At 47.3% G+C, this 17,840-nt stretch overlaps 1 protein-coding gene across 1 annotated transcript in view; it reads right to left on the bottom strand.

The window, feature by feature from the left end:
- Positions 1-16,699, bottom strand: part of CLDN11 (claudin 11) — a 29,520-nt gene extending 12,821 nt beyond the window's left edge. Inside the window, exons 1-2 of the mRNA XM_015411597.1 lie at positions 16,364-16,699; positions 2,641-2,805 (exon numbers count right to left, since the gene is read on the bottom strand). Of these exons, the coding sequence (XP_015267083.1) occupies positions 2,641-2,805; positions 16,364-16,589 (391 nt within the window). The 5' untranslated portion in view covers positions 16,590-16,699. The remainder of the gene's footprint in view (positions 1-2,640; positions 2,806-16,363) is intronic.
- Positions 16,700-17,840: the final 1,141 nt, after the last annotated feature.

The raw sequence follows: 17,840 nt of genomic DNA, 5'->3' as shown, positions 1-17,840 counted from the left end.
CAATGTGGGTGACTTTGTGCTTTGCTCACTGGAAGGAGCCACCAATGCTCTAAGCAGTAAATAGGCATGGCCTGAGAACCAGCAGGAGTCAGGAAGCAGGGGTATTTCCATTGGGTAGGGTTCTCAGGTCCGGCTCAGGAAATATATGGGGACTTTGTGGGTGGAGCCAGGAGCAAGGATGTGATGTCACAGTGTGATTTCACTTCCAGGTCCAACCCCCACCCACCCACACACATCCAGAAGGTCCCTGTGATTCCATTGTAGGAGCTTGTGCTTCTAACACACTGGTTGCTCTCCAACCAAGCCACACACACTGGTACCATTTAGGGTTGCCAAGTGAGACTGACAAGCTGGTGAGGGACTTTCCAGGAGCCTCTGGGAGAGGGGAGGGAAGAAGCACAATTGAACTCCAAAGGAAGTTCTGGCTTTCACATTTAAAGGGACTGTGACATCATCACACTCATGGCATGATGATGGCACTTCTGGGTCATGCGGGAAGGGAATGCCAAATCTGTGCCCACATTTTACCTGCGTGTTCCCCCCTGCTGTCCAGCTAAGCCGTGGTAGGAAACAAGAGCTGGGGGGGGGGGGCTCCTGTTTGGTTACTGATCATTATTACAGATATTTTGATTATTTGTAGAAAAGAGCAAGTGTCCAGTCGTACCTTAAAGACTAAAAATATTGTGTCAAGGTATGATCTTCTGGGAGTCACTGATCTTTTTGTGAGTCACTGCTCCAGTGAGCAGTGACTCCCAAAAGCTCCTACCCTGCCACAAATTTTGTTAGTCTTTAAGGTGCAACTGGACTCTTGCTCTTTTCTGCTGCTACAGACAGACTAACACAGCTACCCATCTTGATCTATCACTACTTTGACTATTTGTTGCATTGGAATGTCTAGTATATTTTGCTTGGGGGTAGCTGCCTGGGAAACAGTGGCCTAGAGATGGGATACAAGTAATCCTTAATGCAAGCAATGCTTGCAAATCTTGGTTAATTAATCATACATGCACAGCAAGGAAAGCTTCCTTTGAGCTTGGAATCACTATTTTTTAATTATTTCCCACCAGACGGCCTTTACTTTTCTTGCCTAAGCAAGCAGCATGCCACCCTTCCTACCAGTCAGTTTCCAGAAAGGCAAAGATTCTGAATGAAATCAATGCAAGCTGCCCTTTCAGTCTGCAGGTTCTGAAATGGGCAGCATCTCCAGAGTTCTCTTTCAGGCAAAGCAAAATGTCAGCTAAACCAATTATTCATATTTATGCAAATGTAGGGCTGCTTTATCCATGGCGATTTCCTGGCATGTGCTTTTCCCCTTCCATGCTGGGGAAAGTACATGCACTGCACGTATTTGTTCTCAAATGCATTTGTCACCTTTTAAATCTGTATTTGTTTAATGCCGCTTACAAGATAATTTATTTATACCCCACTTTTCTCCATGAATGGGGCCCCAAAGTGGCATACAAGATTGTTTAATCCTCTCAACACCTACCCTGTGAGGTTGGTTAGGCAGAGAGAGAGAGAGAATACAAGAGTGTATGTGACTGACCCAAGGTCATCCAGCAAGCTTCGATAGAATAAAAACAGTAAGAGACAGAACTTGGAATCGGAAATTCCCCAGTTCAGGTCTCCAATCTGCCTTGAACTCAAAATGTGTTCTTAGGCAAACCATTATTCTCACAGTATTAGCCTACCCTACAGAGTCATTGTATAGCTTTCTGTTGTCATGGAAAGCTCCATATAAAAGGCTAAGCTATTTATTATTACACAGATAATATGTACTCATTCAAATTTATATCTCTGTCTTTTCACCAGGTATAATGCTTTTGATCTTTGTGCTTGCAAGAAATTTTGAACAGACACTTGGAAAAATGGATATGTAGGACAAAATTCTGTTCTGGCTTTGAAAAAGTTTGCAAAGGAAATCTTTCACCAGGTATGCATTCTCCTACACAGATATCAGTCTCAGGGATATGTAGAAGTTTACACACAATGTATATGTTTTTGTCCCTTTTTTGTATATGATTTTGTCCCTTACACAGGAATTTCCACTATGTTAGAAAATGACCATGTGAGAAGTTACCTTTAGACTGTCCTCCTTTCCTGCTATTACTATCCTGAGTAATAGTAGAATTGTAAGGAGCAGGTTTCTGCCATGGCAAATTGCTCAAGGAACTATTCCCAATTTTAACCTATTATTTGGACTAATGTACCCAGGGGTCATTTCCTGCAGGAGCACACAGGAGCGGAGCTCCGGCAGTAAAGAGCTCAGGGGGCGGGCACATGCAACAAGCCCCACCCCCTGCTCCCAGCAGCCCTCAGTCAGAGCAAGAAGCAGCCAGGTAAGTTGCAGAGCCCCCCCCCAGCCCCCCTTCAGGTACAAGTTCTCCCTCATATGCGAGGGCAGATCTGTGCATCCGCGTCCCAATAGCTAGTAATCCAAAACAGTGGAGCCTGAGCGGTGGGTGTTGCCTTCTGACACACTTCCAGTGATGTCAGGGGGTGTGGCATATGCAAATAAGTTATGCTAATGAGCTCCTGCACCTCTTTTTCTACAAAATGACCCCTGAATGTACCTTTAAATAAAACCCAGTCTTTGACCATTGGCAATAGACAGGTGAGCTAAGATCATGTGCATCTTACCCAAGAGGATCAGAAGGATTCCGCCCAGCTGGGACCGTCGATATTTGGCCACTCCGGGTTCATTGCCCATTCGGATACAAGGCAGGACGGTCACCAGCAAAAACACGGCAGGGAGTCCCAAAACTGAGGCTGCAATCATCAGTGCTCGACAGGCCTGGACGTACCCTGTGAGGAGAGGAAGAAGAAATTCAGATCTCAGCTTGCCTCCTAAGAGATGGTGTACCACAGGCCTCAACGAATTTTCTTTGGCTCTAACAGCGAGCCCTTCAAAATCTCAGTTATTTCAGACTTCAGGGTTATGTTAGACCATATTTTCTAATTGTTACCACACATGCACGCGCACGCACACGCACGCACACACCTAGGTGCCACAATGAAATTTCCAGGTGTCATGGTGACCTGGCAAAAACTGGGGAAAAGGGGGTGGGGGAAGAAACTCAACCCAAGATGAAACTGCGAACCAAAGGGCTAAGCTAACAATGTATATTATAAAAGTACAAATATTTATTAGGGTGTACACATGTTAAAACATATACTGATAAAAATCTTTATCTAAGTATCAGACATAAAAACTTATCAAATACTAATACATATGATGGGTAAACACTTTCCTACTGAAGACCAAACGTGTTTCGGCCCCTAAGGGCCTTCCTCAGTGGTCACAATTATCAATATAGTATAGACACACATTCATAGACCTGTATGCAAGATCTTAAGTACTCATATATTAAAACCAGATGTTGTTTCCTGAGATTATAAAACAAAAACTAAAAATAGGGGGGGGGGGGGGAAACAATTATTACATCCAAATGTATATAAAATCATTATTGATTGAAAAATGATTCTTTCAAAGACCTTATATATTTGTAATTGTATTATTGGTATCAGTGATGGGCCATAAGTATAGGCATATCAATTCCACCAATTATTCCGAATTAATAAGAAATGAAATGAAATTATAAAAAATTTTAATGCATCCAATTGTATAATAAATTAAGCCCAAATTAAAATAATGAAATTGGTCAACAAACCTGGTACCAGAGATTTCATAGGTCTGAATGTGTGTCCCTCCATCAAGATAAAGATTCTGTTACAAGCTGCTGCAATGGCTTCCATATATCGTAAACCTGGGGTGATGCAATCACCTACTTACATCGCACAGTGTCAGCCAGGAGAGATACAAGATGGGAGCGAGTACAGAGGAGAGGGAGATAAGGAGCCGCATGGGGGCAGGGGGAAACAGGTCAGCCCAAAGAATTGACAGAAAACAATTATATATGTTCACAAACAGCAAGTCCAGTCCACTTCTTCATTCAATCCCAAAGGAGCCCACGTCTGCAGTTGGTGAATCCAAAACAACTCTCTTCTCAGGAGCACTCTGCACATGTTCAAATTGGTAGTCTGTACAGTCTCAATCAGGGGTCCTCAAACTACGGCCCGTGGGCCACATGCGGCCCGCCGAAAACATTTATCCGGCCCGCCAGCAGGGCCGGCTCGCCTAGGGCGCGCTGGCCCTCAGGGGCGCCACACTGCAGATATGTGCAGTGTGCATAGGAATTTGTTCATAGGGTTTTTTTAAACTATAGTCCGGCCCTCCAACAGTCTGAGGGACAGTGAACTGGCCCCCTGTTTAAAAAGTTTGAGGACCCCTGGTCTCAATAATCCAAAGTTTTAGCTGTTTATCCGTATGTCCCAAGTCCAGAAAATGGTTCACTAATGATACAGAACGCTTATGCAATCTAATGCAGCTTCAGTGTTCACCTATTCTGACTTTTACAGGTCTAGATGTTTGACCCAAATACAATTTACCACATGGACATTGGATACAGTAGATCGCTCCTTTGCTTTGGCAGTTGCAAAACGTATTAATAAAAAAGGTTTGTTTTGGCAGTATTTTGAAAGGACTTCTTAGCCTCAGCACAATTACACATAGAACAATTACCACAGGCGAAAGGTTGTCCATGTGGTAAATTGTATTTCCCAAGCCAAGTTATATGTCATGCAAAAGGTTCCATGTGTAGGCCTTTATATGCGATGGCCAGTTCACATGATTCTCAGGAAGGGGAGGGGATTGTGAAAATATGGCCTTCCTCAATGCAGAAGTCCATGTGGAGCACTTGCATCACATATTGCTATAGATGTGAAGCTGAGCATAGAGGTATGTGCCTGCTAGGCTTGCTAAGTTCCCCCGGGGGGTGGGGAAACCCCCGCCCGAGAGGCCTGTTACCTGCTACTGGCGGATCGGGCCCTGGGGGAAACCCCACCCCCAAAGCACGCGACGTGCCCGGCATCAGCACATCACCGGAAGTCACGTCGGGCGCGGGGCCGCGGTCATCCAAGGGAAAACTGTATGGTTTTCCCTCGGATGATTGTGGCCCCACCCCCGGCGTGCCCAACATGGTTGCGTCACTTCCGGGTGATGGGGTTGCGGTGCGCGCACGTGCGCACTCCCGGAACAGCACTGAATTCCCCCGCTGTACATACAGCGGGGGATTGGCAACCCTAGTGCCCGCTTCTTCACCACATATCTGTCCCAGGTATGGTGTTCGAGTCTCGAGGACCTTGAGCTTCTCTAGCAAACAAATCTCCAAGCCCTCCCCAAGGTGTGCCCAGAATGCTCCACCTCCTAGGCATTTCCCTACTTTCAGTTAACAATACAGCAAAAGCACTTGTTTATTACATTAGTGTCCTGTTTTTCTTCCATCCTGAAACTCAGCGGTGTACATAAGGATTTGCAGAACGTCTCCTATGCAGGCGCGGAGCAGAACCTCGCTTAGCTTCTGCAAGGTCGCTGCACCATGTGCCCTTCAGACTATGCCCTGGACAATGTGTTCCTGGGAATCCAGCCATCTTTCTGGAAGGTACTGCTTCTGCTGCAGAGGCATTGGATTTTCCCAGAACTTGAACCATGACTTTTTTCCCCCCTCCAAGAAAATGCTAACTTCTGCACCACCCAGTTAGCATGGGAACTGTATAGGGAGAAGGATGGTTTGTGCATGCTTGAAAGATCTCAGGCATCTGAGGAAAAGCCCACTGCAGTCTGAGGAAAAGCCCATTGGATGTTGATAGGCCTGGGGGAAATGGCTGCTTTGGAAGGTGGACCCTATGGCATTAGGGATCCCAAGTCCCCCCAGGGGGCAGGGAAACCCCCGCCCCAGAGGCCCGTTCCCCCGTGCCGCCGGATAGGGCCATGGGGGGAACTCCTCCCCGACGTGCGCGTCACCAGGAAGTGACACGGACATGCTGGGCACGCTGGGGGTGGGGCCACGGCCATACAATGGAAAACTCTATGGTTTTCCCTTGTATGGTCGTGGCCCCGCCCCCAGCGTGCCCGGCGTCATAACGTCACTTCCTGGTGACGTGTATGCGGCGCGCGCGCTCCGGGAGCCACCCGGGAATCCTCCGCAGAAGAGGTAAGTGACACTTGGCAACGCTCTATGGCATTGTACCTCACTGAAGCCCCTCTCCTCCTCAAACTCTGCCCTCCTCAGGCTCCACCCCCAAAATCCCCAGGAATTTCCCAACCTGGAGCTAGCAACTCTGCACTTAAGGCATACAGCTGTTGATGGAGGAAAGTGCCACCAAGTCCCAGCTGACTTATGACAACCCCGCAGGGTTTTCAAGGCAAGAGGGGTTCAGAGGTAGCTTGCCATTGCCTGCCCTGTGACCCGGAACTTCCTTGGTGGTCTCCCGTCCAAATACTAGCCAGGGCCAACCCTGCTTAGCTTCTGAGATCTGACAAGATCGGGTTGACCTGGGCTATCCAGTTTAGGGCGAGGCATACGGCTAAATAACAGCAACCCACTGGTTGAGAGGGAAAACGTGGCTAAAAGGAAAATGGCGGCCAAGCCTGTTTTTTGCCACCTGGTTTGCCACCTGGTTGGTGGCAAACCTTAACATGTGCAGAAAAACATGCTTGTAGACAACATGTGATTATTTTATTCCTCAGAACGCATCTCAGATCACTTCACTGACTCAACAGGCACTGAATGACGTTAGTTAAAATAGTTACATGGTTTCATATAGTAGATATGTATGTCAAAAGCACAAGTAATTTTGGTACCATTTTAAAAAAACCAACGCTTGTGTAGAAGATACTGCTTAAGACGTTATAGGGCATTAGAATGAAAACAGTCACCCTTATGTTTGTTTGCAGCCAGAGTAGGCCTTTTGATCCCAGAGGAGGCCTTTGAACCAGTGGATTTAATGGTGTAGAGCAGGGATCCCCAACCTTTTTTTGAGCCTGCAGGCACCTTGTTCTGAAATGGAATGATGGGTGCAGCCACAAAATGGCAGCCACACAACGGCTGCTGCAGAAGGTGAACTAGCCACAAAATTACGGTCGCCAAGTTGATCTTCGCCGGGAGCGGGGGGCTCCCAGCTGGCGTCTGGTGCGCGCACGTCACCCGGAAGTGACGGGAGGACGCCAGGCACGCTGGGGGCGGAGGCACGGCCATGCAAGGGAAAACCATAGAGTTTTCCCTTAGATGGCCGTGGCCCCGCCCCCAGTGTGCCCGGCGTGGTCGCATCACTTCTGGGTGACATGCACGTCGGGGTGGAGTTCCCCCCGGGGCCCGATCTGGTGGTGCCAGGGAACGGGCCTCTGGGGCGGGGATTTGGGATCCCTACACAAAATGGCTGCCGCAGATTACCTTTCAGTCACACAGTGAAGACAGTTGTGCTGTGATGGCGGCGGCTGCCAAAGCAATGTTTTTAAAAATCTGCACAGGCACTCAAACCTTCAGTGACCAATCAGAAGCTTCACCTGGCCCCACCCACTTTCTAAGAACACTTGATGGACACCAGGAAAGGTGCTGGTGGGTGCCATGCCACCCATGGGAACCTCGCTGGGGACCCCTGGTGTAGAGCCACGGGTCTGGGAATGCATGACACTTTTATGCATAAACTGCACTTCCTTGATTGATATTTAGACAGGACCCTGAATTCATGTAAAGGCAGTCACCTGCGTGTTGTTCCACATGCCCTGGTGTCACACTTAGTGCCAGTATGGTACAGTGGTTAGAGTGCTGAAGATGCAGGTTCGAATACCCACTCTGTCATGGAAGCTTGCTGGGTGACCTTGGGCCAGTCACACACACTCTCAGCCTAACCTACTTCACAGGGTTGTTCTGAGGATAAAATGGAAAAGAAGAGAACAATGCAAGCTGCTTTGGCTCTCCAGTGTGGAGAAAGTCAAGATATAAATGAAGGCAGCAAGCAATAAATGCTGTGTGCTTCCTTCTACAGGCAGTGTTAACACTCTCGCTACTGATGGCCGACAGGGAAGCCATGCTCCCCTGCACACACGGGGTGCATGTTGGAGCCATCATGCAGTTCAAGAACCCTTTATTTATTTATTAGTTGATGTTCTAGTTATTTTGGTACATCTACAGCCTACCACTCTCCCGTCAAGACAGTATCAAAAGGGTTCCTTTGAAATCTCCCACCCAGGCAGTGATCAGTCCCACGCCAGCTGCATTTCATCAAGAGAGCCATCAGACCATGCCCCAGGGCCCTTTCGACGTAATTCTAAAATGCTGCATAGTAAATAATTCACCTCAGCATCTAATGTAATTCAGGCTCCCAAGCCGGGTACACACAAGAACCGGTGGTGGAAAATGCCGTCAAGTCATAGCTGACTTAAGGTGACCTTATAGGGCAGTGGTGGCGAACCTATGGCACGGGTGCCAGAGGTGGCACTCAGAGCCCTCTCTGTGGGCACGTGTGCCATCGCCCCAGCCAGGCCTAGACCATCATTAGAGTGTCGAATTCTCTGCCAAATAATGTTAAGTAAATGAAAGCATTTGGGATTGCTTTCCTTCCTTTGTTTGGATCATCTTAAGTTAATGTATGAGTTGTTTTTTTCTAAAGTAAAACCTCAGTATTCAGGTTAAATTGCCGTGTTGGCACTTTGCGATAAATAAGTGGGTTTTGGGTCGCTGTTTGGTCGCTCGGTCTCTAAAAGGTTCGCCATCACTGTTATAGGGTGTTCAAGGCAAGAGATGTTCAGAGGTGGTTTGCCATTGCTTGCCTCTGCAAAGCACCACTGGGCTTACATGATGGTCTCCTATCAAAGTATTAACCAGGATCAACCCTGTTTCGCTTCCGAGATCTGATGAGATTGGGCTAGTCTGGGCCATCCAGGTCAGGGCAAGACCTATAACGTAAGAGAACAGAGCAAGAGTGTAACTGCTAAGACTGGGAAGCTGGGAAACCCCCAGTTCGAACCTTTCCTCCTCGTGGATTCACTGGCCGGCTACATGCAAGCCACTCTTGCTCTGCCAAAGCTGGGTCACTCCTAGATATTACATAAAAGAAACAGGAGCAAACGGAGGATCCGCTGGCAAAAGAATTCTCCTCGGTGCATTCTGCAAGTCATAAAACAAATAAGGAGTGAAAGAACGGCACGTACAGACCGCTTCAAATTATAGCTGGGGAAAGGAAGGAAGGTATTATGGGAAACTCAGTTAAACATGCAATTCACCTCAGGATACAGAAATACCAACGGCCACAATTACAGCTTATAAGGTAGGCATGGGTTTCCCAAATACTTACGTGGGCACGTTAGGGGGCGTTTGCAAGAGGGAATAAGTGATAGTCTTAAACCCCTTCCCACTCAATATCCCTCTTCCCCGTACACATAAGCTCTCCTTTTCCCTGCTGTTTGTCCCTCACCCCGGCTCTGAGACAGGAATTATACTTAGTCAGGGACACAAATGGTCTGGAGGAAGAGGTTACGGAAGGAAGCAGGAGGAGGGAGTGCGGATTAAGTTCCTTTCATCTTGATCCCCAACTGTCCCTTGCGAATGTCATCTCCAGGCCCTGGCCAGGGACAAGGCGGTAAAGACCTGAGGCAGGAGAATGGACTGCACCCCTTCAGACTGCAGGGATGAAGCACATGAGTTACAACTGAAATCTAGACTACACAGATCAGTTGCCCTGGAGAAAATGGCTGCTTTGGAAGGTGAGCTCTACGGCATCGTGTCTCTGCTGAGCTCCCTCCCCTCCTCAGACTCCGCCCTCCTCAGGTTCTGCCCCAATCACCAGGAATTTCCCTGCCTGGAGTTGGCAACCCTAAGAACAGGACAAGAAGGGAATAGTTGGGCCTAAACCTCTCTCCTCAATATTCGAGTTATTATTTGCATGGCGTTTTTTCCTCTCTTACTCTGAGGGATAGTGAGAGGTCCCTCACCTCTTTGTTACCCGCTGCCACTTGGGGGGGGATCACCAGAAAGTTGGTGTGGTGCCAACACTGTGGTGTCATTTCCTGTAAATAGAAGTGATGCCATTTCCTTGACGTGACACTCTGGGATCCTGACAGAACTCTATGGTTTTGCCTCTCTCTTTCCTTGCCCCAGCCCCGCTGGTTGCCAGCCTATGGCCGGTAACCCTAGGAGGGAACACTCAAAATTGTGACCTACACGCCTGCTGTCTAACTCTACCACCTCAATTGGATGCATGTGTAGACTAGGGTCGCCAGCTCTGGGTTGGGAAATTACTGGAGATTTTGTGGGCAGTGCCTGTGGAGTGTGGGGTTTAGGGAGGGACTTCAGAGGGGTATTATGCCATAGATTCCATCTTCTAAAGCAGCTGTTTTCTCAGGGGAAACTGATCTCTGTTTTCTGGAGAGCAGTTGTAATTCCTGGAGATCTCCAGCCACCAACTGGAGATTGGCAACCCTCGTGTAGGCAGACCAGCCAGCCTCTAGAGCAAGTTGGCAAACACAGGTCTGGGAACCTGCTTGGGCAAATTCTGACAAAAGAAATAAGAAATACAAAGAAGTAACACTGACAACCTGACAAGTTATGTCCAAAGAAAACACACACAAACACATACACGGAGGTTCAGTTAAAATATGCAATCAGTATTACATCTTTGAGGATCAATTCAACAAGATACACCTTCAGATTTTAGGGAAGCAGCATTCTTAGGAAAAGGGATGGGAAGGACGATAGCGAACAGAGCTGAATTTATACAGAAGCCGAACGAGCTACAGTTTAGACCTTCAGATCATGAGAGGTCTCTAAATACAAAAATGCTTACTAAATTACCAGGTTTTTGGTAGCACTATGGGGCCTTTTAAACTGGACATAGTGTAGGGCCTCAGCCTGTCTTGATCTGGTTCTGTCAGCTAAAGGTTGTCCTTCCTACCCCCTAACCCCCAATTTTGTGGACTCTTGCCTCCCAAAGCATATGTAAACCAACTGAATAAATTTGTATGTGTCACTTTTCTACTTATCTGAACAAAAAGGGTCAAAAGTATGTTGTGCCCCCCCAAAATTGCTCCTTTGTACCCATTTGAAGCTATCCTAGCACTGATCATTCAATTACTGATGTTTCCTAGAGGAGACACCATGTCTCCGTTGGTAGAGCATCTGCTTTGCTTGCAGAAAGCGCCAGGTTCAATCCCAGGCAAGTCCAGCTAAAATTGTTACGCAGCAGGTACTGCAAAATGTTTTCACTAGAAACACTGGAGAGCCAGTCTGAGAGACCAGTGGCCTAAGGCAGCTTCGTGAGTTAAGCTTGAGCAGTGTGAGCTGGGAGGGTCCTGGTGGTGCACAGCCACAAACCTGAGGACCAAGACAGAGAAGATGCTGGAACCTTTCCTCCTGCTCCGTTATTTTCACCTCAAATGCTGCTATTCTTCATTTGTAGTCATTTATTTGCTTTGATGGTGGTGGAGGAAAGTGTCGTCAAGTCACAGCCAACATATGGGGACCCCTCGTGGAGTTTCAAGGACGTAGATGAACAGGGATGGTTTGTCTTCACCTGCCTCGGTGTAGCAACCCTGGACTTCCTTGGAGGACTCCCATACAAGAACTAACCAGGGCCGATGCTGCTTAGCTTCCAAGATCTGATGAGATCAGGCTAGCCTGGGCCATCCAGTTCAAGACTTATTTGCTTTACAGGTTTAGTCAGGGGTCATTTTGTAGAAAAAGAGCTAGGGGAACTCATTAGCATAACTCATTAGCATATGCCACACACCCTGACATCACCGGAAGTGTGTCATAAGGCCACACCCCCTGACATCACTGGAAATGTGTCATAAGGCCACACACCCCGCCCCCAACGGTCTCGGCCGCCACCACCAGCCTTGCAGCTCCACTGCCGAGCCCCATGAGGGGCCCGGCGGTGGACCTGCAAGGCTGGCGGGAGTGCAAGGAAGCCCCGCGAAGGCCCTCCCTGGCCCCAGGCAGGCAGGGGTGGGGAGAGGCAGGGAGGCAGCAACTTACCCTTCCTCTTCTCCTGCCTCCTCCTGGCTGAATGAGGGCCGGAAGCGGGGCGGCCGGAAGCAGGGGGCGGGGCTTTGTCATGTGCCCCGCCCCCAGTACCTCACCCGGGGGAACTGCATTCCCCCGCGTTCCCCCCCGAAATGACCTCTGGGTTTAGTTATTTATTTTTAAAGTCTATCATACGTTTATGTTTCTTTTTTTAAAATGCCTGGAGTTGCCATCTATGTATCAAGCCTGTCTTTCCTCCAAGGGCCTCAGGATGTCACATATGAGTTTCCCACCTCATTTCGTCCTCCTAATAGATGAGTGAGGCTGAGAGTGTGTGGCTATGCTGAGTCTTCTTAGCAGAATGGGGGTCTTAACCCAAGACTGCTGGTCCAGTACACTGACCACATCAGCTCCAAACACATTGCTGAGCCCACAGAACTCTGAGATCAACCGGAAATAGTTCTACTTAGAATCCTGCTTAGGCAGATCCAGTGGGGCTTAGTCCCAGTACAGCTCTTTCAGGATTGCATTGCAAACCAATTAAACAAGAGTTAAATCAAAAACCCATTATAAACACAGCGATCCTATTTATTCCATATCACAACAGATGTTAACCACACAGAGAAGGGAAAGTATAAAAAAATGAATCAGCCTACCCACAGAAACAGTTAAGAAAGTTCAAAGGCCTTCCTAAACAACCAAGTCTTGGGCAATGCTCCCTCTAAGCTATGGAGTCTTGTGAGCAAAAATTCTACCTTGCGAGCTACTGGCATTAAAGTTGTGAGCAGGGGATTCGGCTGCTGCATAAATTAGTTTGCTCTGGAGCCATCCTTCCTGAGCTAAGACAAAAATGTGTGAGCCAGAGGCTAAAAAACCGTGAGCTAGCTCACACTAACTCTGCTTAGAGGGAACACCGGTCTTGGGTGCTTATCCAGATGGATGGAATGAGCTGATTTCCTGGAGAAAAGCATTCCACATACATGGGGCCACCACAGAAAAGGCCCTCGCTTACGTCCCAGTTTGTAATGCATCAAACAGAAAAGGGATGCTCAGCAGGCTCCTAGATATTGACCTAAACTCAGACAGATACATAGAAGAATAAATAACGTTTGAGAGAACTTGGCCTTGGAAATAATCTGTATTTCACCTCTACCACCCCAACAGGGGTCAAATAGTAACTCCACTTGGGGCTGTTTGAGATAAGGAAAAGAGCACAAGGGTAAGGATTAAACCCATTCATCCAATGGCACGCCCCTGATCTGAATAGGAGAGTTTGCATTTACTGCTCACCGATTAAAAAAACAACCAAAGACCCATGAATTAAAACAAATCACTTGGCATTGTGTTTTTTTCACCTACAGTTGGGAGATAGCAATGCCGGCCTACCTTGTAGGAGTATCTATAAGGACTATTTAGAAAATGTATGTAAAATACACTTTGAGCATTTGAAATGCACTGTGCCAACCTATTCAGTTTTGTACAGAGCTTTGTTTTAGCAGCTATACAAATAATAATTATTAAATGCTAAGTATTATTGTTAGCCCAGGTTTAAATGTTCATTAATAGCAAAATTTCTTCCTGGAGAAAATCTGTAATATTATAGAAGGCAGTAAAATGCAACAGAATAGATACCATTCAAATCAAATACCATACCAAATCAAATATCTTTGATTTGATAGATAGACAGATAGAGAAATAGACAGATAGACAGATAGATACCATACAAATGGAGTATCAAATCTCTTTGATAAGGGTTGATTTGTGTGTGTGTGTGTGTGTGTGTGTGTGTATAAATCAACCTTTATCACAGAGATTTGATACTCCATTTGTATGGTATCTATTGAGTGCCTTGTATTTAGTGCCTTGCAATATGATTCCTGAATTCAAAATGCAAAGAAAGTCAGAATGAACTCATGTGGTTATTTCACATCAGACAATAGCACTACAGATAAGATTAGAATTTCAACAACCTCCTCAGGAAGCAGGAAACCTCCTCAGGAAACAAAAGAATCTCCTCAGGAAAGCTCCTCCATTAGCATGTCCATCGCCTGGGGAACTCCTACAAGACAATGACTCAGCCCTACCCACCTTCTGGAGTAGATATAAATTTACTGCCTACCATTTTCTTCTCACCTTGACACAGAGAGTATTCCATCTTTCTGTGTTTATACCTTTGAGAATGCCAGTCACAGTTACTGGCGAAATGTCAGGTTCTACAATGCCAAGACCACGGCCACACATCCCGGAAAATCTACAACAACTCATGTGGTTACTATTTATTCCTTCTTTTAACATGCACTGCTTGAAAATCCTTTTACCTTGCCAGCCCTCAGAACAACCCAAAGAGGGAGGTTATCTTGTTCCCATTTTATAGAAGGTAAACTGAGGCTCACATATGCTGACTTTTCCGGGACATACAGGAAGTCCAGTAGTGAGCACAGTGTCAGGCTATGGTCGGGGAAACCCAGTTTTGAGTCCGCACTCTTGCCATGCAAGCTAGCTGGGTGACCTTGGAGGACTTGCACACGCTCAACCTAACATACCTCGCAGGGTGGCTGGGAAGATAAAATAGACGAGAGGAGAATGATAAAAGCTGCTTTGGGTCCCCTCCCGAACAGGGAGAAAGGTGGGGTATAAATTAAGTGAATATGATGTTGCCGTAATAAATGCCTGACTGACTGAATAAAATAAACTACCTCTGATCACAGATCTCTCAGGGCCCAGTAAATCAGACTGTGGGAAGAAGAAGACGAAGAAGACGAAGAAGACGAAGAAGATGAAGACGAAGACGAAGAAGACGAAGAAGACGAAGAAGAGGAGGAGGAGGAGGAGGAGGAGGAGGAGGAGATTGGATTTATACCCTGCCCTTCACTACCCAAAGGTGTCTCAGAGCGGCTTACAAACTCCTTTCCCTTCCCCTCCCCACAACAGACACCCTGTGAGGTAGGTGGGGCTGAGAGAACTCGACAGAAACTGCTCTTTTTCAAGGACAGCTGTGCCAGAGTTATGGCTTGCCCAAGGTCATCCAACCAGGTGAAAGTGGAGGAGTGGGGAATCAAACCCTGTTCTCCCAGATTAGAGTCCGCGCACTTAACCACTACACCAAACTGGATCAGGGAAGTCTACACAGAGATACACCGTGGCTTAGTGGTACAGCGTAGGCTTTAGAAGGGCCCAGGTTCAATCCCTGGCATCTCCAGTAAAATCTTACGCAGCAGATGTTAAGAAAGACCTTCTTCTGCCTCAAATCCTGAAGAGGCACTGCCAGTCAGCATAGACAGCACAACAGCAGATGGACCCATATTTTGAATCAGTATAAGGCAGCTTCATATGTTTACCTGTTCAGACTAACACCTCAATGATACACATATTAATTATCCATGAATCCCATTGCGGAGAGCGGAATATAAATGTCATCTAATGGGAATGGAGGAGAGGGATAAACGATGTGATCCCAGCCCTGAGTTTCAAAGGTCTCCACCTGAGTGAAGTAGGAACAGTATCCACACCTGGGCAGAGTGTACTTCCCTCCCCATCACGACCCACTCCCAAACGCATGGGATTAAGAAGCAATGTTTTCAAGGCAGAGGACGCCATTTGAGACCCAGCACCTTTTAGGCATCCCTGACTTGCACAGTCCAGGCTAGCCCAATCTAGTCAGATCTCGGAACCTAAGCAGAGTCCAACTTGGCAAGTATTTGGATGGCAGACCTCCAAGGAATGCCAGGGTCAGTGTTCCCTCCAAGCTGAGTTAGTGTGAGCTAGCTCATGGTTTTTTAGCCCCCGGCTCACACCTTTTTGTCCTAGCTCAAGAAGGATGGCTCCAGAGCAGACTAATTTATGCAGCAGCCAAATCGCTCGCTCACAACTTTAATGCCAGCAGCTCACAAAGTAGAATTGTTGCTCACAAGACTCCACAGCTTAGAGGGAACCCTCCTGGGGTTCTTGCCTCCTGTTTAACGATGCAGAGGCAGGCAATGGCGAACCACCGCTGAAGGTCTCTTGCCTTGAAAACCCTACGGGGTCATCACAAGTCAGCTGTAACTTGATGGCACCAACAACAACAACAACAAACCTTTTAGGCACAGATCTGTGAGTCAGAGACTGCACTTATCGAAGTAAACCTATCCCAAGAACACTTCCCAAAAAACCTACCCAGAGCTACCACTCTCTTCCTTCAAACATAACATCAACCCTCGAAGCCTGAACCCCCGACTCTCCCCAAAGGGAAACCCCCAAGTCCAATTTCACATAAATTTCACATTTGCTCACATTAACGTCTATCTTTCTCTTTCTTCCACCCCTTCTGTTGTTCTCCCTCGTCTAAGATCTATGGGGCAAGGACTTCTCTCTCTCTCTCTCTCCCTCTTCTATTGCTCCACAAAACATTCCCGTGTACTGTGATGATCCATAAAACCTAAACAACAGTAGAAATGGTGCCATTGTCTTAAAGCTACCCTGCCATGAAGGGCAGCACCCGACTGTTGCTGAATATTCCATACCTGGTAGTATGAGGATGTCCACCAGTGGCTTGCAGTGGTAGAGCCCGGTAGCCATGACACAGTCTGCCCACAGCCCCTTGGATCCCAGCTCATCCATCTTCCTGCAGGTGGTGATGGTGTAGCCACATGTCACGACCCAGTCGTTGGTGGAGGTGGCCACGATCAAGCTGATCCAGCCCACGAAACTCGCCACAAATCCAGTAAGGTGCAAGCAGGTAGCAACCATCTTTCTCCCTCAACTGGAAGGCCAGGTAGCCCAAAAGGGGGGGGGAGGAGACTGAAGAGGAGGAGGAGGAGGCTGAGAAAAACTTTTAAAACGCTTTGCTGATGAAACAGCAAAGGCTGCCTTTGAGCTGCAAGCAGAGGGGACTGGAGTCAGATGTGCTGATGTCCCGGGTGGTACAGACATGCCTCTCACCAGTTTGTTCAGCCTCTGGGAGGAGCCCAGTCCCACACAGATCGACGGGAGGTATAAGAGAGAGTGCCAAGTTTTGCTTGGTTTAAAAAAAAAAAAAAAGGCACAGAAACACAATCCTCCAGCTAAACAATGAGAGACGTTAGTCTATGGGAGTGAAAAGGCGGAGGGGATGAAACAAAAATCGGCAGCTGCCAGCTCATTCCTTTCTGGTTCCGTGGCAAAGGCTGTCTTCTAAACGGTAAACTCAACAGGTTAACTTTGCAACTGCAGCTGCGGCAGATGTTAGCCCTGTTGTGGGACTGAAGGCAGTATTTAATGGCTCAAAAAGAAAGGAGGCAGAGCCAGCCTAAAAGCTATCAGAACTCCCAGAGAAGCTTAATCTCAGCCGCTAGATTCAAGTTCAGCAGCACCTTAGAGGCCAACAAGATTTTTGGAGAGTAAGTTTTCAAGGGTCAAGGCTCCCTTCTGATCGAGCTTTTGACTCTCAAAAGCTTATCCCCCCCCCAAAAAAAAATCTTGTCAGTTTCTAAGGTGCTGCTGGACTCAAAACTAGCTGCTCTACTGCAGACTAACATGGCTATCCTCTGAAATGAATCTCAGCAGTGTAGAAGGACAAAATTTAGTTATTCCAAGTTTCTTTCTGGCACTGAATACATTTATACACTACTTTTCTGTCAAGATGGGGAAGGTGGTTCTCCAATTTAAAATCCGAAAATGAAAAACAAGCCAGGGGGTGTGTGTGTGAATGTTTCACGCCACTGATTGTCTTCTCAGGCATGGATGATACGGACTCCCTGGCCTAAGTACTTTGACCATAACAGAACTCTGGGGCCACCACAGAAAAGACCCCGCTCCTGATAGATTCCTGCCAAGACAACAGAACCCGGGACACAGCCTCATTGACATATGCTAAAATAAAATAGAAGGTGATGGAGTGCATCTCACAGGAAAGACCCAATGCCATGATTTGTTAAGAGAAAGAGAAAAGAAATAGTAGTGGGTTAAGGAGCATATTCCACTGAGCCACTCCTCTGTGAGACAGTGGGAGAGCAAAGGGGC

The sequence above is a fragment of the Gekko japonicus genome, unplaced genomic scaffold (assembly GCF_001447785.1).
Source record: "Gekko japonicus isolate JY-2015 unplaced genomic scaffold, Gekko_japonicus_V1.1 scaffold11, whole genome shotgun sequence".
Classification (NCBI taxonomy): domain Eukaryota; kingdom Metazoa; phylum Chordata; class Lepidosauria; order Squamata; family Gekkonidae; genus Gekko; species Gekko japonicus.
This window is presented reverse-complemented; position numbering and strand designations above follow the sequence as displayed.